This window comes from Schistocerca nitens, chromosome 7 (genome assembly GCF_023898315.1).
Source record: "Schistocerca nitens isolate TAMUIC-IGC-003100 chromosome 7, iqSchNite1.1, whole genome shotgun sequence".
NCBI lineage: Eukaryota > Metazoa > Arthropoda > Insecta > Orthoptera > Acrididae > Schistocerca > Schistocerca nitens.
In genome coordinates this window covers 313,452,837-313,477,213 of record NC_064620.1, presented here as the reverse complement: position 1 = coordinate 313,477,213, position 24,377 = coordinate 313,452,837, and the positions used below count along the sequence as shown (strand labels likewise).

General features: G+C 44.9%; 1 protein-coding gene across 1 annotated transcript in view; it reads left to right on the top strand.

Moving 5' to 3' along the window:
* LOC126194921 (GTP-binding protein Rit2-like) overlaps positions 1-23,824 on the top strand; it is a 131,912-nt gene extending 108,088 nt beyond the window's left edge. The window contains exons 4-6 of the mRNA XM_049933298.1: positions 7,672-7,763; positions 17,375-17,567; positions 21,704-23,824. Of these exons, the coding sequence (XP_049789255.1) occupies positions 7,672-7,763; positions 17,375-17,567; positions 21,704-22,038 (620 nt within the window). The 3' untranslated portion in view covers positions 22,039-23,824. The remainder of the gene's footprint in view (positions 1-7,671; positions 7,764-17,374; positions 17,568-21,703) is intronic.
* The last annotated feature ends 553 nt before the right edge of the window (positions 23,825-24,377 follow it).

Below are 24,377 nucleotides of genomic sequence, written 5' to 3'. Positions count from 1 at the left end.
CCGTCCTCGGGCCCGGGTTCTTCTGACGATTGTTGGTGGGTGTTTGCTCTCAGATGTTCCACCCGTACACGCCAACAACCATCTGTTCGATAGAGTACGAAACCTGTCGCCACTCAGTGGACGTCCAGTTTCGGTATTGCCTTGCAAATTCCACCTTTCGTCGCCGACGAACAGCAGTCAGCGTGGGTGCGTGGACCAGGCGCCTTCTGCGGAGGCCCGTAAGTAAAATCGTTCGCTGAACGGTCTTTGAGAAGGAACTTTTGGCAGCTCCTTGGTTCATCTGGTCGGTCAGCTGCTCAACAGCTGCACGGCTGTTGGCCCGTACACATCTCCGCAGGCGTCATTCACCCCTGTCACTCGTGGCCGGGGCCGCAGCACAGTTACCTCGGCGCCGGTTTTGGTTCAAATGGCTCTGACCACTATGGGACTTAACATCTGAGGTCATCAGTCACCTAGAACTTAGAACTACTTAAACCTAACTAATCTAAGGACATCACACACATCCGTGCCCGAGGCAGGATTAGAACCTGCGACCGTAGCTGTCGCGCGGTTCCGGACTAAAGCGCCTAGAACCGCTCGGCCAACGTGGCCGGTGCCGGTTTTGGGTAGCGTCATTTTGCAATGCACGGTATACTTTAACCACGGTGGTACGCGAACAGTTTACAAACATAGTCGATTCGGAAATCCTACCACCCTTCGGCGGAAGCCTATGAAAGTGTCCTTTTGCCATCAGATAAATCGTTCCGTTTCCGCATCACAACAACGACTGCACTGTTGTCCGCGTCCCGCCGCTACGCTTTACATACCCTCCACTGCTAGTGCTGCCACCGGCTGTCTGTGAGTGGTTATTGCACGTGGACGTCGAACGTAAGTGGTGGTCGTATTAATGTGAGTGGGCCGTGACGACGTTGTATTTATGGCTAATCTGAAGGTAAACCACAAAAATCAACTTATCTCTTCAACATAATTGAAAACAATTATAATTTAAAAAGCACTAAGACAATGCCATTTCGTAGGCAATCCCCTCTGCAAAAGCCGGCCGAAGTGGCCGTGCGGTTAAAGGCGCTGCAGTCTGGAACCGCAAGACCGCTACGGTCGCAGGTTCGAATCCTGCCTCGGGCATGGTTGTTTGTCATGTCCTTAGGTTAGTTAGGTTTAACTAGTTCTAAGTTCTAGGGGACTAATGACCTCAGCAGTTGAGTCCCATAGTGCTCAGAGCCATTTGAACCATTTGAACCCTCTGCAAAACAAAATTGTAGTTGAAGATCACCTACTCGTCATCACAGATTTCGTGGAGATTTGTGGCTTGACCAGAAATGAAAGTGACAGACGTGGCAGCTCCAGATGGCAAAGCGTTTAGGAAAAACGCATTTTTGGAGCGCTCGGCGGAGGCATGAGCCCTTTACGTTAATGCAACTAGTGGGCAGTGCTCGGCGCAGCGGAAGGAGAATAGAACGGTAATGTGAAGGTCGTAGGGTCGTGTCGATATGCGGTGAATCTTTTTATTCTCATTTCTTACATTAGTCGCAGTGCAAATAAACCGAAATAATGCTCAATTCATTGTATTTATTAATATTTTCGTAAAGGGCATCAAACCGAAAGGTACTGGAAAATTTGGGATTGCAAATGTCCAACAAAGGCCTGTTCTTACAGAGTCCACGAACAGTTTGCAAATAGCTTTCCAAGAAGGAATTGTAATTATTGCGCATAGGACTTCGCATTCGTCAGTGTAATCGTGACCTTCGAGCACCCGTCCACAGCTCGACGCAAATAATAGGTTCCAGGTGCCCATAAAATTGGCCCATCGGCCATTGCAGACGTAACGGAACTCATTCGCTTGCTAGCTGCCGACCGAGTAACCTGAATCTGATGATAACATTGTGAGAACATAGTGAGGACATTGTTTTCTGTAGAAACTTTAAAACAACTAAGTAATTATAATTATTCGGCGTTTATAACGTGCGCAAAAATTCATGAATAACTGTATTGAAAGGATTAGAAAGACAATCCGATGGAAAAGAGATAAGAAGGAAATAATGACTTACCTGCGCCGCTGGCATTGTGGTAATGCAATGGTGAGAGTTGAAAATTTGTGCCGGACCTGGACTCCCGGATGCTCCTCTTTCTGGAACGGCCAACCGGAAACCCTTTTCTTCATACCCAAATTGCCAACTTCCCGCTCGCCGCAACGCAACGACCCACGCCCATTAATCCCTACTCCCAGATTGGTGCTTCCTGTAGGAGTCCGGACGTTGGTTGTGCATCAATACTGAAAGTTTTTCACGAAACACCCGTGCGCCCATGGAATTATAGTGGTGTCTGTTCTGTTGGACATGGCCGCGATAGCTGTTTGATTCAATGCGGATGCATAACCAATGTCCGTACTCCTACAGGAATCAGAAATCTGCGAATAGGGGATTAATGAGTGGCAGCCGTTGCGGTGCGGCGAGCTGGAGGTTGGGAATTTGGGTCTGACGGAAAGCGTATCCTAATGGCTGAGGCGGTTAAGGCAACCGTGCTCCAGAAGCAGAGCGCTCAGATCCAAGTCACGCAAATTTTCAAGTCTCGCCGTTGCTTTGCACAATGCCCTGTGCGATTGGAAGTCATCATTTTCTCCCTATCTCTCTCTTTCCCATCCCGTTTCCCTTCCGTTCCTTTCATGCCAATCATTCATGTACATGACCCATTTGCTTCATCGACAGAACAGACACATATATAGTGTGTGTGTGTGTGTGTGTGTGTGTGTGTGTGCGCGCGCGCGTGCGTGGGTGCAATATGCCGATAAATTACTTCGTCACCTGTCTTTATGATGAATTTCACCCTAGCATTGTAAATCGCCAAGTTTAAAACATTAAAAGTATCTAATGTTATACACAAAGTATACCATACTGTGCTTCCTGGAAATTTACTTGCAGTCACAAATTTTCCTTTGCATTTCCTTTTCACGCCTTTTATGAAGACATTAATAAGTACAGTACACTAAGCATTATTTAGGTTTATTTGCAGTTTAGCTAACGTAAAAATTTGGACTCGATCCCACTAGCCTGGTTTCCCGTTCTGTACTTTTTCCGATTCCCCAGCCACTGCTTGGAAACACCCCTTGTATAAATAGCTCATGCCTTGACCGATCCATGCCGAAAAAGATATTTCTTCTAAACGTTTGGCCATCTGCAGCTTCCACTTCTGCCACTTTCATTTTTGGCCAAGTCCTGCATTCACCATAAATTTGGACGAAATCGGTGGAGACGAGTAGGTGCGGTCGCCTTTTGAGTGTTGTCTTATCTGTGTAAAAGTGTGCGGAGGTATCTACTGTTTGCAAATTGTATAACTGAGGCGGGATTTAGGTACCAGCCCGGTATCCATGTAGGTGAATGTGGGAAACCGCCTAGGAGCTACGTGGAGTCTGACCGGAACGCAGGGACACGTCTTTAATCCGCCGGGCGTATTAGATCCGGGGCCAGCGCTGCTGTCGTGGCGGGTTCCAGGCGCGTGCTACACCCTGTTATGCCATGAAACGCACTTTTTGTCATCGTTTTACTGCTTTATGGACGACACGACCACGTGTGCCAGATCCCAAGCGTTGCTGAAGTAGAAACCTCTGTCTCGGCCTATTAGGCTGAGCTTTATGTGGACAATGGAATTTGACGAGGTACCCCATTCCAAATGTGTGAAAGTGTGCAGTTCCCTTCTCAATTTTCTCTCGAAATCTGGTTGAGAGGGACTTGCATTCACTGACTGCAACAGTTTCTGTCGTGTTTGAAATCGATTGTCATTGACAGGTGTGACACTGGTCTCCAGTGCCTTTTGGTTAGGATCTTTTTACTACCAGTGTTCTCACACCGTTGTACACGGATGTGAGTGATGCACACGTTGGACAGCCTGCGTTGATCCCCCGACAAATAGGGCAACTTCGTTCACGGTGCGGTCATGGACACGTCCAAACATAGTAGTCCCTTGCTGCCCTTCTGTCACGTCTCGACGTCGTCCCATCTCACAGCACTGATTCCACCCCACCGACTGGCCCGCGCATCCACCACTTCACTGCCAGGACTCAAATTAGCGAATGAGAGTCACATGAGGGCGTGGTATTACTTCTGTATCGTCCACAGAGCTCGAAAGCGAACAGTGCGTTTTTTCAAGGGGTATGGTGAGGATATGTTGCGACCACGGCTGTTTGCTGCCATTTTATACTAAATTAGCGCCCGCTACTTCGCTCGCATAGACTGTATGGTCGGCATAATTTCTTTTGTCTTTCTTTAATCGAATTTGTATTTTGTTACGCCTGTTCCCCATGTCTACGTCAACGTACTGCACACTGTATCTAGTTTACGCAAACTAAACTGCAGAGAGGACATTAAAATTTAATAAAGCAATTCTTCGTCTAATATTTGCAAATTTTTTTTAAACATTTAATGATATGCACATTGTTCATGTACAAATCAAAAGTCTAGAAACAACGCTGCAGGCAGGAAGCTGGAATTTATTGAAGCACTTCTTTGTATACTACGTTAGTGGATGTGCTGTTTGGCGTCCCTATTTCACTCCCTTATGGTTTAAATTTCTAAAAACAAAAGACAAATTCTTATTTCTAACAGAGAAGTCAAATACCACTTTTCATAGATCTAGATTCAAAAACGCTTTAGTAGTTCTTTAACCCGCTTAGGGTTGAATTCCAGAAATGCTGAAACTTGTGGTTTTTTTTTTTCTTCTAGCTGAGATTCCAAATACCAGTTTTCATAGTTCTAGCTTCCGAATAGCCTTAGTAGCGACATAAAGTGACGGAAAGAAATCCCTACACCAAGAACGAGTTGTGCGACATAAACGAAAGTTGCTACACGTGTTTCTACATCTGAAACATGATGTCAGATTTTGCACCAGACGCTTAAGAATGGCGCTAGTAGGGCCACGATGAAAACGCACATCAGATTTGCTTCAAATACATGCTGTAGTCCCAGTGAGCGTTAATTACCTTTGAGGTTGGACGTGGTGAATTGATGTTAGTCGAGCCTTTAAGACGCCACTATCAACACTTCATTGAGTTTGAACAAGGTCGTGTAATAGGGCTACGAGAAGCTGGATGTTCCTTTTGCGATATTGCAGAAAGACTTGGCAGGAATGTAGCCACTGTGCACGAATGATGGCAGCGGTAGCTACGAGAACGTATTCTCGCAAGAAGACCGGGCTCCAGGCGGCCACGTGGCACTACCGAGGGAGAAGACCATCGTGTTCGACGTATGCCTCTGGCGCATCGTACTGCACCTGCAGCAGAAATTTGAACAGCAGTTGGCACCACAGTGACACAACAAACTATTACAAAACTCTTACTTCAAAGACAGCTCCGAGCCAAACGCCCAGTAGCGTGCAATTCACTGAAACCAAGCCATCACAATATGCGTCAAGCGAGAGCTCATTGGAGGGCAGGGTGGAGGTCTGTTGCGTTTTGTGATGAAAGCCGGTTGCGCCTCGGTGCCAGTTATAGTCGTGTGTTGGTTAGGAGGACGCCACCTGAGGGCCTGCAACCAACCTGTCTGCGTGCTAGACACACTGCATCTGCACCTGGAGTCATGGTACGGGGTGCGATTTCGTATGATGGAAGGGCTATTCTCGTGGTTATCCCACGCACCCTCATTGCAAATTTGTACGTCAGTCTGGTGATTCTGCCTGTTTTGCTGCCACTCGTGAACAGCATTCCAGGGGGTGTTTTCCAGCAGGATAGCGCTCGCATACATACCGCTGTTATAGTGCAACATGCTCTGCAGAATGTCGACATGTTGCCTTGGCGCTCTCTATCAGCAGATCTGTCTCCATTCGAGCACATATAGAACATCAACAGACAACAACTCCAGCAAACAGAACTAACGGTCCCTGTAATGAGCCAGCAAGTGCAATAGGTATGGAACTCCACTGATATCCGGCACCTGTACAACAATATGCAGGCACGTTTTCATGCTTGCATTAAACATTCTGGCGGTTAAAAATGGTTCAAATCGCCCTGAGCACTATGGGAGGTCATTAGTTCCCTAGAACTTAGAACTACTTAAACCTAACTAACCTAAGGACATCACCCACATCCACGCCCGAGGCAGGATTCGAACCTGCGACGGCAGCGGTCGCGCGGTTCCAGACTGAAGCGCCTAGAACCGCTGGGCCACTCCGGCCGGCATTTCTGGCGGTTACACCGGTTATTAAAGTACCAGTATATCACATTGGTAACATCTTTTATCGCGCTTACATTAACGTGTGATTTTGCAATGTTCATCACTTAAATGTGTTACCTAGACGAGTGTAGTCCAGAAATTTCATTACTCCACATTAATTACTTTCCGGTGTTGTAATTTTTCCGTCACTGTATTTTCAAAAAACTTTTCACCCCTATTTCAGCCTGTTAGGTGTGGATTTTCGAAAAAAACCATATTAAACGATGCGTGCAGTATAATCAAACACCCTCTCCAAATTTCAAGTTTCTGTCGTTAGCTGTTTGGGCTGGGTGATGATGGGCCAGTGAATCAGTCAGGACATTTCCTTTCATACGAGGTTTGGAACTTTAATACTGGTAACTATTTATTTACAGCTCGTACAAAATAGATACGTGTTTCAAAGTTTTACTGACATTTAAAGTAGCATCAGCAATGTGTATAAACCGTTGCCAGCGATGTGGAAGTCGTAGTATACTCTTAGCAGTGCCAGTTGTGTTGGCAGCTGGAGCGGCGCGGTCTATTGCCCGAAGAATTTGTAGCAGTTCTGAAGCGAATGTCGTAAAGTGTTTCCTGCAGTTTAGAAATCGAGTTGAACTCACGAGGGCTTACGTCAGGGGAGTGCAGTAGGTGGTATAGCACTTAGCAGCCCTGTCTGTCAAATAGATCAGTAACAGCTTGCACTGTACACGCTTGAGCAGTGTCCTGCAAAGTGATGGTCAGGTCCTGCAGAAAGTGTCATTATTTCTGCCTCTAAGCTGGTCGTAGGTTGGGTTCCAAAAATGAACAGCATAGAGAAAGAAGTGATGACACTTTCTGCAGGACTTGACCATCATTTTGCAGGACAATGCTCAAGCCCGTACAGTGCATGCTGTTACTGTATGACTGATGGGGCTGCTAAGTGTTATACCACTTACTGCACTCTCCTGACTTAAGCCCTCGTGAGTTCAACTCAGTTTCTAAACTGAAGGAAACACTTCACGGCATTCGCTTCAGAACTGCTACAAATTTGTCGGGCGATAGACCGCGCCGCTCGAACTGTCAACACAACTGACACTGCTAAGGGTAACCTACGACTTCCACATCACTGGCAACGGGTTATACACAATGCTAGTGACTACTTTGAAGGTCAGTAAAACTCTGAAACACGTATCTATTTTGTACGAGATGTAAATAAATAGTTGCCACTATTAAAGTTCCAACCCTCGTATACAGAATGTGTGAAATCTTATGGGACTTAACTGCTAAGGTCATCAGTCCCTAAGCTTACTCACTACTTAACCTAAATTATCGTAAGGACAAACAGACACACCCATGCCCGAGGGAGGACTCGAACCTCCGCCGGGTATCGTATATAGAAAGAGATATCGTAGTTGTACCTTCGAGCACAAAAATGATCAGTTTGTCAGTTTTTCTCTGTACTAACAGACGCAACATGGTGCTTATATAACGACTTGTTGGCTGCTTTGTTTTCCAGATGATGAGTACGGAGAGAAGTCCGTCAGTGTGCTACTGGACGGCGAGGAGTCGGAACTGACGTTCATCGACCACCCCTGCTCTGAAATGTCGGTAAGTACTGCCTGTAGAGGTTTCGCCGCTACACTACAAATACTAGTCTGAATTAACAGTACTATCATGTCTCCTATGAATGTCATCGGAGTATTATTAAGTAAGTAAAGCTCACATCAACCCGAATGCTGGTTTGAACATTATAGTGCTATACTAGGCATGTCTCTGAATTATTTTCAACCAATCTAGTACAGCCAGTAACTGTAGTTGCGTGTACTCTTATAGAAAATATGCGTGCAATGCCTTGTACCGCGTAACACCTAGCAACAAGGAGCATGAATCACAGAAATGCAAATCTCGATGTATTTAGGATAGAAAACGCGTCCTAAAGTTCTCTGCAACTCAAATCCAGCTCTTGTGGCTGGAAATTGCGTGTAAAGAAGAAAATACTTTGGTTGCTAAGGCAGTTTTAGTACTATGAGTGCTTCTGTTCGCAGATCATATACAGTAAGCTGTGCTCGCATTGGCTACTAACGTGGACCCCATAAGCCCGTCCCCACAAGTTAAATCCCATCGAGCACATGTGGGGTGCGTTAGGGAAGATGTATTGCAGCACGTCCCCATACAGTAGTTGCCGGCAGCTCAGTTGGAGGAATGTAACGCGCCACCACAAAAACTCTTTACCAACCCTGTGTCAGCATGGGAACACGATGCATAGAATGCTTTGCCCTCCTTGGTGATCACACACATTTTTAAGAACTGCATCCCGCCTTTTGTAATGTCTAGAGGACCAGTATAAAACGCGATGACTTCGGTGTAATCACTGTCTTTGAATAAAAATGTCATTTCTGTTTATTTCAGTTACCTACGTAATATAGTGCAGGAAGTCTTCCTATGTATGGTCCAAGTTTCATCGAGCTGTGTTATTTGGCAGTAAAACAGCACGCGAAAGTTACTTTCGCACGTAAGTTTTGCATAAAAGTGTATTTCATCAAAAATACGCTGTTGAGTCACATCAGTGTGCCCTCCGTACTCACCATCTTAGAAACAAACCAGACAACAAGTCGTTATATAAGCGCCATGTTGCGTCTGTTAGTACAGAGAAACACTCACAAACTGATCATTTTTGGGCTCGAAGGCACGACCACGATATCTCTCTCCATATACGAGGGTTGGAACTTTAATTGTGGCAACTATTTATTTACAGCTTGTACATAATAGATACGTGTACTATTAAATCCACCCCAGCCCCTTGGCTGCATACTCTAAGCAATATCCCACCTCCACAATTGAGAAGCAAGAAGCAGCAATAAGAGATTGGTCAAAAATTCATGACTCAGATTACCCACAGAATCTACCAATCCATGATGTTTTGAACGAAATACCATCGATCCGCTTGAAGTCACGGAAGCCTATATGGGTTAATATACAACAACATCAACCTGACATCAAGGAGCAATGGCGGCACTTTTGGGATGATTCTGGAATTAATAAACAAGGTATCCAAGATCCTACTCTGGAATCACCGGGCTTTGACCTGAAGAGATGTACGTGGACTAAATTAAACCGTATCAGAACGGGCCATGCAAGATGCAATGCATGTAAGTACAAGTGGAGCACCAGAACAGAACGTCCGCCATATTATTGAGGAATGCCCCTTAAGAAGATACGCCGGACCTCTTCTCTGAGGTTATATATGTGAAACCCTCTGCTTTGGACTAGCTGTGCTTTAAATATATGAATGAGTTTCTAGTCAGGCCTGCCAAGCTTTTAACGTGTAGTTATTTTGTCTTGAGTGTTTGTACTTTATCCTTTTGTGCTATTGCTTGTTTTTTACACATGTACTATTTACACATTGTTTTGTTTTATACATTTCGTTTACATATGGTTGTACTTATATAAAATATTGTCGCTGTATTGCCATACGCAAAATAAAATAAATAAATAAAAAGTGTGCTGACATGTCAGAAGCCTGAATAAGCAACATCTGCAGAACGGACCACTGTGAGAAGTACAGGAAGATAAGCACTGAGGTTCATTCTGTGGCTGGTTTCTAAGTTGAGGATCCATTGCCTGAACAGGCCGATCGATGTGGTCCCACATATTCTCGATTTGGTAAGCTTGATGGTCAGGGGAGTACGGTAAACATATTCTGGTACTCTTCAAAACACGCACTTACACTGCGAGCTGTGTGACACGTTGCATTGTCCTGCTGGTAAATACCATCGTGCCGAGGAAAAACAGACTGCAAGTAGAGGCGGACATGGTCCGCAAGGACAGCTGCATACTTATGTTCATTCTCTGTGCCTTCCAGAATAATGCCATCACCCAAGGTATTTCGCGAAAACATTCCCCAGACCATAACGCACTCTCCTCCGGTCTGGACACTTCCGACGTTGTTGCAGGATGTTTGCTTTCAGACGTTTGACGCCGTATAGAGCAAAAAACGTGATTCATGTTAGGACGCGACCTGTCCCCACTCACTGGGTGTCCAGTGCGGTATTGGCATGCGTATACCAGCCGTAGTCGCCGATAAGCAGCAGTCAGCATGGCGCCTGCTCCGGCAATGTTCGCTGAACGGTCGTTGAGGAGACCCTGTTGGTCGTCCCTAGGTTCACCTGGGCGGTCAGCTGCTCGTTTATTCGCCAGTACACATCTCCGCAGCCGTCCTTCAGCCCTGTCACCTGTGGACTGTGACGCATCACGGACGCCTCGGCGTCGGTTTTGGATAGCACCATTTTGCCACGCACGATATACTTTAACCACAGTGGCACGGGAACCGCTTACAAACTTAGGCGTTTCGGAAATGTTTCCGTCCTTATTCCAAAGCCAATGATCGTGTCCCTTCGGATGTCAGATAAATCATTCCGTTTCCGCATTACGACAGTGACTGCACTGTTTCCCAGGTCTCTTCGACACGCTTTATACAGCCTCCGCTGCTAGTGCTGCCAGCGGCCGTCTGTCGGTGGTTATTACACGTTGATGTCGAACATACGCGGTGGTCACATTAATGTGACTCGACAGCGTACATCAGAATGTGCTCAGTCTTAAATAAATTCGTAGTCCAGAAAGCACTTTGCCGATTATCTTGCTGTGAGATTCTGTGGCACTCTGCGTAGTGTTCTGTTTCTCTGTTAGATGAGTCAACACTGCGTCTCGTTTCTATTAAACGCCTCTTCTTTTTTTCTGGGAAGAACCCTTTATCTAAGGTCGGGTTAACATGTAATACTCCAAAAAGTTAACTGACTCGCTATACAAACACTGTAAAGTGGAAAATGAATACAGATTTTGTTATCTATCTGTTTTTCAATTGTGCATCTTCCTCGTTTCTTCCTTACCAACATCGTGCTCTCTCGAGCATTTGGCAACAATGAATAAGTGTTGATTTGTACCTCGTACTTCTGTACTTCCAGCGAAATTAAATTTAGAGTCGGGGATCAGCAGCGCGGGAGATTTACTGCGGCGAACACACCGGGGCACCTGTTTAATACTGCCGGGACGGAACCCGCCGCGAACGAATCCGTTTCCTCCCCGATGCCGCTGCTCCTGGTGCAGCTTAAATATGGAGCGCACAACCGCACTCCCGTGCTACTCGGCTATGAAATATGGTCGGCCGCGGATATATGAAAGGTAAACTAAGACTCCGAGGCTGGCGTTTATTTTTGAGGCCGCGGGCCGCGGCGAAGAGCCGACGATGACGTACTGCGCGTTGAGACCCGTTGTGCAGAAGCGGGTAGTTCATGCTACAGTGAACATGTGCAAGTATAACTAGGTTTGCCCCTCTACATTTCTGGACAAAAAGATTGAATTGCGCAGCTGATTTCCTGCCCTTTCATTTTCCCGTACTGAGCGAAGAGGAGCGTTGGTAAGACACGGGACTCCTGTTTGGAACGACTGCGGATCGAGTTCTCGTTACGTCACCCAGATATACACTGATAACCCGACAGATTATGACCACTTCCTTAACCCTTCGAGTTCCAACAACATAAAACAAAATTAATTTTAAAAATTTTCACAAAATTGACTTTTATCAGCATAGTAAGCAACGAATACAAGTACAAATTGGCAAAAAGTAAACAACCAAGTATTTTAAGGAGGTGGTTCCGCTTTTGGCTTCAAATTTGGGCCACCGGTATATCCGACATTGCTCTAACATAAGTTATTACTGTTTTAAAAAAATCTTGTTTTGTTTGGATTTTACGTGCAAAAAACACGTTTTTCTGGGAGATTTTTGAGGCATGCCACTTCTGTACTTTAAACTTGTACGAATTGGTTCAAACTTTGCACGAAGGTAGATAAATGCATAAAGTAAAAACGATTCTTTTTTTTATTCATTATTTTTGTCCGTTGTCGAGATGCGACTGTTTAAATTCGAGCTAAATGTAGTATGTGAAATTCGTTCTTACGTGAATTGAATGCGCAGAAATGGTTTAAAGTGAACCAAATAAATAAAAAATGCATTATTACGATAAAATTGAAAACTCGCTTTCAAAATCTATCTTCATTCGGATTTTATGTGCACAAACCACGTTTATTTTTATTTATTTATTTATTTATTTAGAATTCTTATACGCGTGCCACTTCTGTATTTCAAACTTGTGCGAATAGGTTCAAATTTTGTAAGAAGGTAGGAAGTACGTGTAATTAATGGTCGTCCTGTTGTTTTGTGAAAGCTTTGTCCGTTGCTACGACATAAGCAACGAGGTTCGGAAGATGACAAAAAAGGACCTGTACTGGATCAGTCGTCGTCCGAGTCGACAAAAATGAACCGGTTTGCTGAGCTTTGGCGGTCTAATGTCAAAATTATGGAAGAGTATAAGTAGGGAGCTAGAATGAAAAATGCGCCTGTCCTAGCACAAAAAAGGCGAATATGTCCTGGGCAGAGTTATGGATTTGAAAGACTGGAATTATATTTTCGACTTATCTGGCAGCTTCAAAGACCTTCAAATGGAAAGGTCTTGACATATTTGTGCTTTTTTATAATCCTGCTTCCCCAGTGCAGTGAGCTCTCTTAAACACAGGCCCCATTATATGTATGGTGAGTTATGTAAGAACAAGTAAACACAAATTTTTGTGTTTCTAGAGAGTGAGATGCATCTACAATACGAAGTATCTGCGAGTGGGAATGGATTTATAATAGAAAGTATCCCAGAGTGGGGATGCATGTATTCGCAACTTAAATGACCCGTTGTATCTTGATGCACGACCTGACAAACGCCTTGTTGGATGACACTGTGGCATGTGTAGTATTGTACGACCTGACATCGTTGTCATGTTCCTTACTTGACAATATGCATTATATTACAAGATATGGGTACTAATGCTAAGCAGTGAAAAAGCGCGAATATGTCAAGATGTTTTGATTCAGTTTCTTTGAAGCCGCCAGGTAAGTCGGAAATCAAGTTCCCTTCTTTTATGTCCCTATGTCCAGGACATATTCACCTTTTTGTGCTACTATAGGGTCCACAGCTCGTGGTCGTGCGGTAGCGTTCTCGCTTCCCGCGCCCGGGTTCCCGGGTTCGATTCCCGGCGGGGTCAGGGATTTTCTCTGCCTCGTGATGACTGGGTGTTGTGTGATGTCCTTAGGTTAGTTAGGTTTAAGTAGTTCTAAGTTCTGGGGGACTGATGACCATAGATGTTAAGTCCCATAGTGCTCAGAGCCATTTGATCCATTTTTTTGCTACTATAGGAGCAATTTTTGTTTTGAGGAGACACTGTTGGTCGTCCCTAAGTTCACCTGGTCGGTCAGCTGCTCAATTTCTAAGAATCTTCGCGCGAGCACCTAGGATTGTCTCTTGTGCTGAACGTCGTGCTCCGATATTGTTGTGCCTGCGCCGGTGCTGTATTGTCTTCAAATCTGCGACAGATCGTCGCCTATCACGCTTTACAAAACGGGCAAGCCTCCGACCTCCACATTCTGTGGTGTGGCATGACCGCCCTACGCCTTGTCGCTTTCTCGTGCTTTCGGACGTTCACGACACTAGTACGCAATCAGCCGACCAGGTTCGCCGCTTCTGAGCTGTCAGTTCCCAGGCGCAGGGCCAAAATAATGTGCTGTTTGCCAGAGTCGCTCATGTCAGTGTATTTCCTCATTTGTGGCCCCTGTCGTCGTTAAAATGATTCTCTATTCACATCTGTTCCTCTTATACAGGGTCTCCCGAAACGGTTCAAAAATGGTTCAAATGGCTTTGAGCACTATGGGACTTAACATCTGAGGTAATCTTTCCCCTAGAACTTGGAACTACTTAAACCAAACTAACCTAAGGACATCACACACATACATGCCCGAGGCAGGATTCGAATCTGCGATCGTAGCGGCCGCGCGGTTCCAGGCTGAAGGGCCTAGAACCGCTTGGACACCCGGCAGAAACGGTTCGTTAAAATTCATACAAGATGCAGAGAACATGAAAACAAATGTATTTCGATAAGGATTATGGGGTGTCTGCAGTCAACCTGAAATATTGCGGAACATGTTGTTAGTGGTGCTGACGTAAGCTATTGCGTCGCCGTCGCTGACAGGGAATGTGTACTGACATTCAAAACTGCTCTGCGTACGGATGGTTGGTTCTGAGGTCTGCTTGGAAACACATCAATTAATTCGCAGGAATCACCACCTACTCAATACAACGGCTGTATTTTGAGGGGACCACAACTTGTTCCATTCTGCCTCAACGGACGGAGATATCGCATCTTCGTGGAACAGATGTTCCCGGAACTATATGGGGCGCTAGTCCAGTTCAGCATTGCTATGAGGAATCATCTAAGAGCCAACTTCGAGAATCGATGGATCGGCCGATGTGGACCTGTGGCCTGGCCACCGAGGTCACGTGATCTCACGTGTCTGGATTTCTTCCTCTAGGGGCAAATGGAGCACTTGGTGCATGAAACCGTTCTGCAAACAGAAGACATCGTCGCTAGAACTGCCGTCGCTGGTGATGCCATTACCAACATGCCAGGAATTACCTTCGTGTAAACCGTTCCTAGCATCAGAAATTGCCGACAGGCACCATATGTACTAGAACTTAACGTATTTGTTTTGATGTTCTCCAGCCACTGTATTAATTTGAACGAATAGTTTCGGAAAATCCTGTGCACTTTCCTTACGTCACATGCCCGCAACGTCAGCAGGCGTCATTCGATCTCGCAATGGGCAGTGGTCATATAGTTTTGGATGATGAGTGTACTACGTGTCAGTTACGTTCACTTGCCCTACCTCAGCGCCGCATCACGCACATGCACAGTTACGAGAAGAACAGAACTCGTGTAGCGGACGGTATGATGGACTGTCACGATGTTTCCGAAGTGAGAACAACAGAGATGGATAAAAGCAGGGCCGGCCGCTGGTGGCCGAGCGGTTCTGGCTCTACAGTCTGGAACCGCGCGACCGCTACGGTCGCAGGTTCGAATCCTGCCTCGGGCATGGATGTTTGTGTTGTCCTTAGGTTAGTTAGGTTTAAGTAGTTCTAAGTTCTAGGGGACTTATGACCTCAGCAGTTGAGTCCCATAGTGCTCAGAACCATTTGAACCATTTGATAAAAGCAGGATTTGGAAGAGCGAACGTAGAGCGCGATGTTGTCATCAAGGTGTGTTAAAGGCTTGCGAGGAATGTACATTGCCTCGTAAAACAAGGACAAACTGGATAGTTGTACTGAATGAGTGACGCCAAAATGTAGAAGGCAAACGTATACCAAGTCGTCCCGTGTCAGTGACGTAGTAGAGACTGCTTTTATCGCGTTACGGGACAATCATCGACTCCGAACGATTCTGCAGCTGGCCGGAGAGAAAGCATTAGTGCATTGGACTGTGCTTCCCATTCTGAAGGAACGTCTGGGCATGAAAAAAATTGCATCACGAAGAGTTCAGAATGATGTGACGGAAATACAGAATTAGCTATGATAAGGACTTCGAACGTGATCAGCGCGAAGGAGACGCTTTCTTACGACGGGTCATTACTGAATAAGACACGGGCCGAATCGTACTAGCCACACTTGAAACGTTAAACAAACGAACGGCATCATTACAGGTCATCAATACGACAGAAAGGTTATGCTGAAGTTATACTATTTCTCGTGTACGAACGCGTACATCTTCCCCGTCGGCAGACCGTCATTTTTGGTGCACAGCCTGCCACCAGCTTTTAGAAAGAAGCGGCGACACTTTCTGCAGAACCCGACCATCATTTTTTCAACCCAATATTCTGGTACACGCAGTCCGAGCTCTGAATGGTATGTTCGATCGTTACGATAGAGACTGTTGTACCATACGTCATATCCCAATGGGCTTAAGCCCTTGTGACTTCGACTTCATTCCCAAGATGAAAGAAGAACTTTGTGAAATTCGCTTCATAACTCTTGTACATATACATTTGGTAATAGACGGCTCCATTCGCACTGTCAACGCAACTGGCACTGTTGAAGATATCCTATGACGTCTACAAGCAATGGGCTATACGCAATGCATCAGTTATGAAGAAACTTGCCACTATTAAAGGTCCAACGCTCGTTTAAATGGGTGCCTCTCTAAACTCCTGAAACTTCATTGTGTAATTAGCTGGGAAATGTTTTCTCTTTGAATATAGTGTGTGTGTGTGTGTGTGTGTGTGTGTGTGTGTGTGTGTGTGTGTGTATGAGAGAGAGAGAGAGAGAGAGAGAGAGAGTGTTCTCCATCTCCATCTACATATATCCTCCGCCAGCAACCAAGCGGTGTGTGGCGGAGGGCACAATTCGCGCCATATCCCCCCCCCCCCCCCCCCTGTTCCACTCGCGGTTCGCGCGAGGGAAAAACGACTGTCTGAACGCCTCCGTACGAGCTCTAATTTCCCTTATCTTTGAGTGGTGATCATTGCGCGATTTGAAAGTTGGTGGTAATAATACAGTATATGCTCTACATCCTCGGCGAAGATCGGATTTCGGAATTTAGTGAGCAGCCCCTTTCCGTTTAGCGCGTCGTCTGTCTGCAGGTGTGTCCCACTTCAAACTTTCTATGAGATTTGTAACGCTCTCGCGATGGCTAAATGTACCAGTCACGAATCTTGCCACTCTTCTTTGGACTTTCTCAATCTCTTGAATCATACCCAACTGGTAAGGTTCCCATACAGACGAACAAATCCTCCTAAAACACTGGACCGATTTCACCCAAACTTGGGTCTCATGTAACTTACTGTCAGACAACAATCGCTTACCTATGGATGGGGTGGGGATGAAAAAGAAGCGTAGCCAGTGAAGCGAGAATTGCCTGTATTCGTGACACATTTTGCAAGCAGTATGCATATATAGCACTGAATGTAACTGCAAAATTACTTCATTGTACGACCTGTACTGCAGGAGATATGACTTCATAAACATTAAGCTCAAGGCCGGACGCTGCATGGCACGGGCGTGGACGCACGGCTATAAATAAATACCTGTGCAATGCCGCATCTATCTGCTAGTAAAATTGGAAAATGATGTGATAAACAATGAAAGCTTAAGATCAGATGTACTTTTAGGTAGCACACCTTTAGGTATGCGTGTAGTAAATAAAACATAGTTTAAATCTGACACGAAGTTTGGAAACATTGCACACTGAGGTGAAGAGGGAAAGATTTATTGAGGACGACACAATGATGTTAGTTTGTTGCTGAAGTTGATGCTACGCTCTTGTGCTGTAAGTGCCTGTCTCTCACGTTTCAGCCGGAGAACTGCGTCACGACGTACGACCCGCACGCGTTCTGCGTCGTCTACTCGACGGCGGATCGCGGAAGCCTCCGGGTGGCCGAGGAAGTGCTGCAGTGCCTCTGGAAGAGCGACTCCATCAGCACCAAGGCTGTCATCCTGGTCGCCAACAAGACGGACCTCGTGCGCAGCAGGACCGTCACCACCGACGGTCAGTGGACGCGCTTCTCACACACTGGTCTTAAGGCCCGTTCTCTCTGCATCTTCACAACATACTATCTGATCAAAAGTATCCGGACAGCTATCAGCGGACATTAAAGTGGGGTGCGTCCACCAATCATAAATATGATGGCTTGAACTCTCCTGGGACATGTCCGAAAGCCTGTGGAGGAATGGCAGCTTATTCTTCCTCAAGAACCGAAACCACAAAATGTGGTGATGTTGGACGCTGGGGTTTACAACGAAGCTGGCGTTCTAACTCATCCTAAAGGTGTTCCATTTGGTTCCGGTCGCGACTCTGGATAGGTCGGTCCACTCCAGGAATGTTATTGTCCACAGACCACTGTCTCACAGGTGCTGCTTCATGACAGGGTGCTTTCTCATGCTGATACAAACAATCATCGTGTCCGCCCTGTTCCTCTGCTGCACACGGTACACAACGCTGTGTAATGTGTCCACATTCTTCCGAATTTAGCGTTTTCTTAAGCCTAATAAGCAGACCATAATCTAACTACGAAATACACCCTTATGCAGTAACTCCACCAACTCCGTACTTCACCTGTTGTCACTACACATGATGGCAGGTACCTTACTCCAGGTATCTGCCACAGGACGTCACTCCAAATCACTCGTTTCCAGTCATCCAGTGTTCAGTGATGTCTCTCTTTATACCACCTCGAACTCTCTCAGCACTGGCTTGAGAAATGCGTGCCTTGTGAGTAGGTGCTCAACTGTTTTACTCCATCTTTTCAACACTTTGTGTTGGCTGCACTGTTGCTAGCACTTTGGTACTCACGAATGATTCCTCCTCCTGATATCATGCGATTTTTTACAACCACCCTTCGCAGTGCTCACAGTGCCTGTCCGTCAGTACCTGAGATATGCCTGGTGTTGGTGTTGTTCCTTAGTGTTTCCTATTCACGATCACATCACCAACAGGCGACTTGGGCACCCTTATAAAGTCTGAAATGTCTCTGATGGATTTATTACTCAGCTAACATCCAGCGACTAGTCCACGTTCAAAGTTAGTGACTTTTCCTGGTCTCCTTTTTAAGTGCCGGGTCCGCTTCTCATGATATCTAATGATCATTTCCGCATTACACAGCGAGTCTGAATACTTTTGAACAGATAGTCTACTTCAGCACGTGTCACCAACCCCATCCATCTCCATAACTCAATGGTCAGCGTGTCTGACTGCTATGCGGAGGAGCCGGGGATCGATTCGTGGGAGGACAAAAAGGGGATGCACTCAGCTTCGTGATGTCAGTTGAGGAGCTACTTGAGTAAGAAGCAGTGATTCTAAGGTCTGGGAAACTGGCATCGGCCGGAAGAGCGACGTGCTGCTCCCATGCCCCTCCATACAACATGCGAATGAGACCATTGGCAGAGGGCGTTAAGGCGGTCGGTCGGGTCTGAATATTGCGACATTGTCAGACTGGAGAGCTTTGCTTTCGATTTTCCAGATTTCTCAGTTAACCATTGGAGAATCAGGGAAAATGAAGCACAATAGTCGAGATAAAACGGACCCTGGCGAAACTTCTATGGATAGATAAATGGAGGCTTCAGTATGGGATAGGGCTGACTGTGGCATAAGACAGACGATAGTTTTTGTTTCTTTGTTATTATTGCATAGAGCTGGCAACGGCCCAATGAGCCACTCTTCTACCGTAGATTTCAAAAAGTGACAAGGTAATTTTTCTTTTCAAAACATGTGATATCGTGTTGTTTCTTTATGTGCGAGACTGCTATTGTGACAGCTATCAGTAAGTGAGAAAGAAATGGGACCTGTATGTGTATGGAGAAAGTATTAAATGGATGGAGGTGGGTGGTCAGTGTCTTACTTTGGTCAGGATTGCGGTTGGGTAGCAGTGAGGGTTGGAAACCTAAGTGGATGGAATGGTTAAGGGAGGGACGTGGGTGATAGGATGCAACAGTTCTAGAGGTGGGGTTGTTTGCAGCTGCCGTGTCATTGGAGCTAACAGAGTAGGCTGTGAGATTTCTCAGGAGTAGTGTGACAAAGTGAACAGTATCTTCAGCTACAGGAGGGTACAGAGGGTGTGAATCTGTCGGGTGGTCACTGAGGTCAAGTTTTATTTGGTATTAACTTTCAACTGGGGAAATATGTGGGGTGGTATTAATTACATGTAGGACGGAATTTCACGTCTCTATGAAGACGATGAGACTTGATATGAGGACATGTGGATGGGTCTATGGAACAGTGTGTTTGGTTGGCGCTGTATTGGATGCAGCGGCGGTAGCTGTAGATCAGGGCCAGCCGCGGCGTGTCGAACCGCTCTCGTCCCAGGTGTGCGGGACGAGGCCCGGCTCCTCTCGGCTTTGCTTCATGCTTATCACAAGTCCTCGATACAACTCGACATTTCATATAATATTGCGATCTGATACTTTTCGATCGGCACAACTGTCCACAGTTTGGTACAATCGTGTTGCCAGCGCTATTTACGCTTCGCTATTTGTTCGTGGTGTGGAGGACATGAGCAGAACTAATTGACTTTCGCAAAAAAGGGTAATATATTGTCACAAGTTTTAAAAATTAATGGGAATGAGAGAAGAGAGAGATGAAAATTCCCAATATCTATTGTGCAGTCGCATAATCGATGCGCACTGCAGATTTGCTGTGAAACGAATTACAGTACCATCTAAAAACAATTTAAATATTTAGTTGACAGTGAAAGGGCAAAAAATTCCAAACGATCACTATAGTTGGAGTCACGAACGTTCAGTAGTGTTCTGAGCGTTATGCCCTGAATACCGTAGCTAATACGGGCATTAAACGTGATCGTAGCGAGTTGTTCCATCTCATTTGTTGCGAGTAGTCATCGCTGATGATGGTGCTACCGGAAAGCACGCGCATGCGCGTATTGCAACTGTCGCTTCAAATCGTCAACAATGCCCTTCCCGTCCGTGCCTCGACATCGGCGAACTGCCATCGTTCGTGGTTCGGACTATAGATGTGATGCATTGTTCCGTACATCACGAAACACTCTTTGCTAAATTCTTAAGCATGGAGCACAAGAAGAAATTCGTGGTGTGAGAAGTAAACTTCTGAAGTCAATTACAACAGTTTTCGACGGGATTGAAAGTAAGTTGGTTAAGTCAAGGGGCATACCCGGAATGATTTTTCTATTTAAAACCGACTCTTGTTAAATTTATGAAAGAAAAAGGAGTCCAGGAACGAAAATTAGAACATTCAGAATGGACTGCAGACCTCGCATGGACTTCACTGCACGCTGCCCACAGCAAGGTGTGAAACGACTTATTTCTGATTTGACTCGGATGGATTTAAAAAGAAAATCGCACTGTAGTAGGGACAAATTCTGATGAACACAGTCCACTTCACTAAACTCATTGGCGTTAAGGAAAAGGTGAAGTTTGCAGAATCCATTGTGGCCTTGAAAGAATTACGAGTATAGTTTTCTAAACATTTTGAAGACACTACCAATCTTACATCTGTTTCGAGCTGTCTTCAGCACCATTTGCTGTTTCCGGTGAAAGTGCCTCTGTGTATGTGGAGATGTAACTGATTGATTTTGAATGTAATTCCCATTTTAAAGACAAATTCTTTTATGTGAAATGAGGCTTACATTGTCTTCCTCTGTAGAGGTTCCACAGCTCTGTAATGAGGTTGCAAAAGTGCTACAATATTTCGATCAACATATGTGTACGAAATATCTTTCTTTGATTATGAAAATAAATATGTCACGATTACGTGGCAAGCTGGTGGTGAAAATCTGTGAAACAATCTGTATCTGTCCGCACTCCGGCAGTTTGTACCAGATAAAAAGTATATTATATCTTTAGCGCTCCAAAAATAAATAATACTGAACATTTGTTTCGATGATCTATGTCGTTGAGTAATGCGAAATATAAAACCAATTCGCAAGCAGTGCGACTGCATTGCCATTTAAATGCAGGGAGTTCGCAGTTTCGCCCTCCTCGTGCACAGACAGCGTGCCATGGCGCTGGGGAAAGTGTCCAGCTAGGGTGAGCGCCGGCACTCGCGAGAGGGCAAGGCTTGCGAGCCTATTCCTTGCCCGCCCCTGCTGCAGATAAACCGTGTTTCTGAAATAATGAAGTAGAATGTCACACGTAACAACATTATGTTCACAGAGGGGAAGAGCATGGCGACATCGTACGACTGCAAGTTCATCGAGACGTCGGTGGCCATCAACCACAACGTGGACGAGCTGCTCGTGGGACTTTTGACGCAGATACGGCTGAAGCGCGAAAACCCGGAGCGCGCCAGGGACCTCCTGCGCAAAAGGTCGAGCCGGAGGAGTCCGGCAGGCGGCAGCACCGGCGGCGGCGGAGCGGTGTCGTGCGGTACTAACAAGCCCTACCGCGGCGCGCGCACCTCCACCTCGCTTAAGGTGAAAGGCCTGCTAGGCCGCGTGTGGGCGAGGGACTCCAAGAGCAAGAGCTGCGAGAACCTGCACGTGCTCTGAGCGCCCACCGCGCCACCTCCTCGCGTAAAAGACAACAGTACAACACGCCGACAAGCTACGCTCTGATTAAAACTACTTGTTATTTGACCTTGATCACTTGACACTACAACGCAGCGCTGCTTCTCGACTCAAACGACAGAGCGCGCTTTTCGCTCGCTGCGGTCGGTGACAGTCAAATGGGCAGCAGCAAGTATCCCGTAACTGGTTATGTGTGCACACTACGCTGTTCGCAAACTGCAAGTGAAATGGCGCTTTACTGCGGCACGTTGGTAACACCAAACAATCTGTGAGTGACTTTTCGAAGGACTAAATTCGAAGATGTAAATTGTCAACTGACAAGTAAATTTTAATCAGACTACCGTGACAGGACTCCCTGCTGCAGCCAAGGAAAAGATAAAGTGCGAGTAACAACTACTCTCAGGACAATCAGAGAAGCCGAACTCCCCCTCCACTTCCAATCCCTTTGTTACTTCATGACAATGGTTCCATACTCTTTGGAAAATACAAAATGTTAACAGCTTATTCAAGAAAACTAAAACTTCGAAGAATCGCCCATTGTCGACAAAGCCATGCCCTACTGGAGCAATATCTCCATTGCATTATTAAGCGGCCACATTAAACTTCCAGATTGCAAGTTGAAACTTGAAATTAAATGTTCTATCGGCAACAGAGAAACATAAGCTACTGCCTCCTTTGGGCCACCTCCATAGCATCCGTGACGAGTTTACAAGATCAGAAGACCTCCAACTCTCCACTGTGTTATGGCAAATCTACATGTTATTCTGCAAAAGTAGCACTTGCCGAAAAATGTGAGGTTGATAGAAAGGATGGGTCACCAAGTGTTGTTTGGTGAACTATAAGAAAGAATATGAGCAAAGGCGTAGGATACATGTGGGTTAAGCATCGTGTTATATCGAAATTGTAAAACCTTCTGAAATTTTGCTTTCTCTTTTGCTTCCTCTGAAGTTACCAATCCTCATTTTTTTTATTGTTTATGAAATGTATGACCCTAAAGGGACTATTTACCTCACTGTAGAAGACACCTGCAGGGAAGTTTTGCTTCAGGAATGACTGCCACAATGCTGTATCTGCAGACAGTAATTGAAACAGTGCAGCAGGGATTCAGATCACTGCACGATGTGTTTCCATGACTCAAGTTTACCTGTACAGTTAAGTAAAAACGGAAACCATTCCCGTTTTAGTAACTGAACGTCAGGAAAATATTCTTTGTCAAGTTTTGGATAGTTTATATATGCTATTAATTTAATAAAATATTTGTAAGGTTTTCTTAATTTGTAGCTTTAATACATACTTTTGTACTCCATTGCAGTTGAACTATTTATACTGTTATTATTTTTATACCGTTTTGTACTTATTAATCTCTTATTTTTATATTTACTATCTGTGTGTTATTTGTAAGATCGTACATGTAGAAGTATATAGTATGATGACTAGGACTTTATGCTGTTTTTTTATAAACCAACCAATTAAGATAGAACATAAAGTTCCATATCAGCAGAGGATATTTGGAAGCTCAACAAATACTCCATTTCGGATTCCCCAAATGAAATGTCAAAAATTTCAAAATTACTAAGATCACTCTTAATGGTAATATCAGCATGTGAGGGAGGAACTGAAGTTTACCAACTCTGGATCCTTTCCTCCACTTTTATATAGTGCTCCACTTATTTGCAATGTAATGAAATTCCAATCATTTTATTTATTTTAATTTGTTGTATTAATTACAACCAAAATCTTTTTGTACTCTCTTCATTGATCTGTCCAATCTTACTTTACTTTTCTTGTGTAGATAGAATGAGATTTGTTACTTGATTTTATTTTTATATTCATAATGATTTCTGTTTTCTACTTTTTGTTATTTTTTACAATAAATAAGTTTAAACAAGTTACATTTCTCCTTTCCATTATCCACATCCCTAGATCTATAGAATCTTCTGGTACCTCCATTGCTAGCAATACTGGCTGAAAAACAAAGGCTAATTATAAATGTCTTCATACCAATTCTCAATTGCACCAATTACAGGCAGTTGTTATAGCACAAATCAAATGAGTAACTGAAAAGGCTGTTTCTACATGTGCATTCTAATATCAAAATTATTCAAATATTTCCTTTATTCTGGGTGAACACTATCTGCTTCCTAACACAAGTAAGATGCAATCAAAATATATTACAAAATTTTCATTGAAAGGAAAAACCATATCACAGATATTCAGAATATTTGCAAAGATATTATATTTCAGCAGCAGTAAACACCGCTATTAATCAACTTTCTTAGCCTCAAATATTTAACCTGAGATAATATTAATACTTTGTTCCA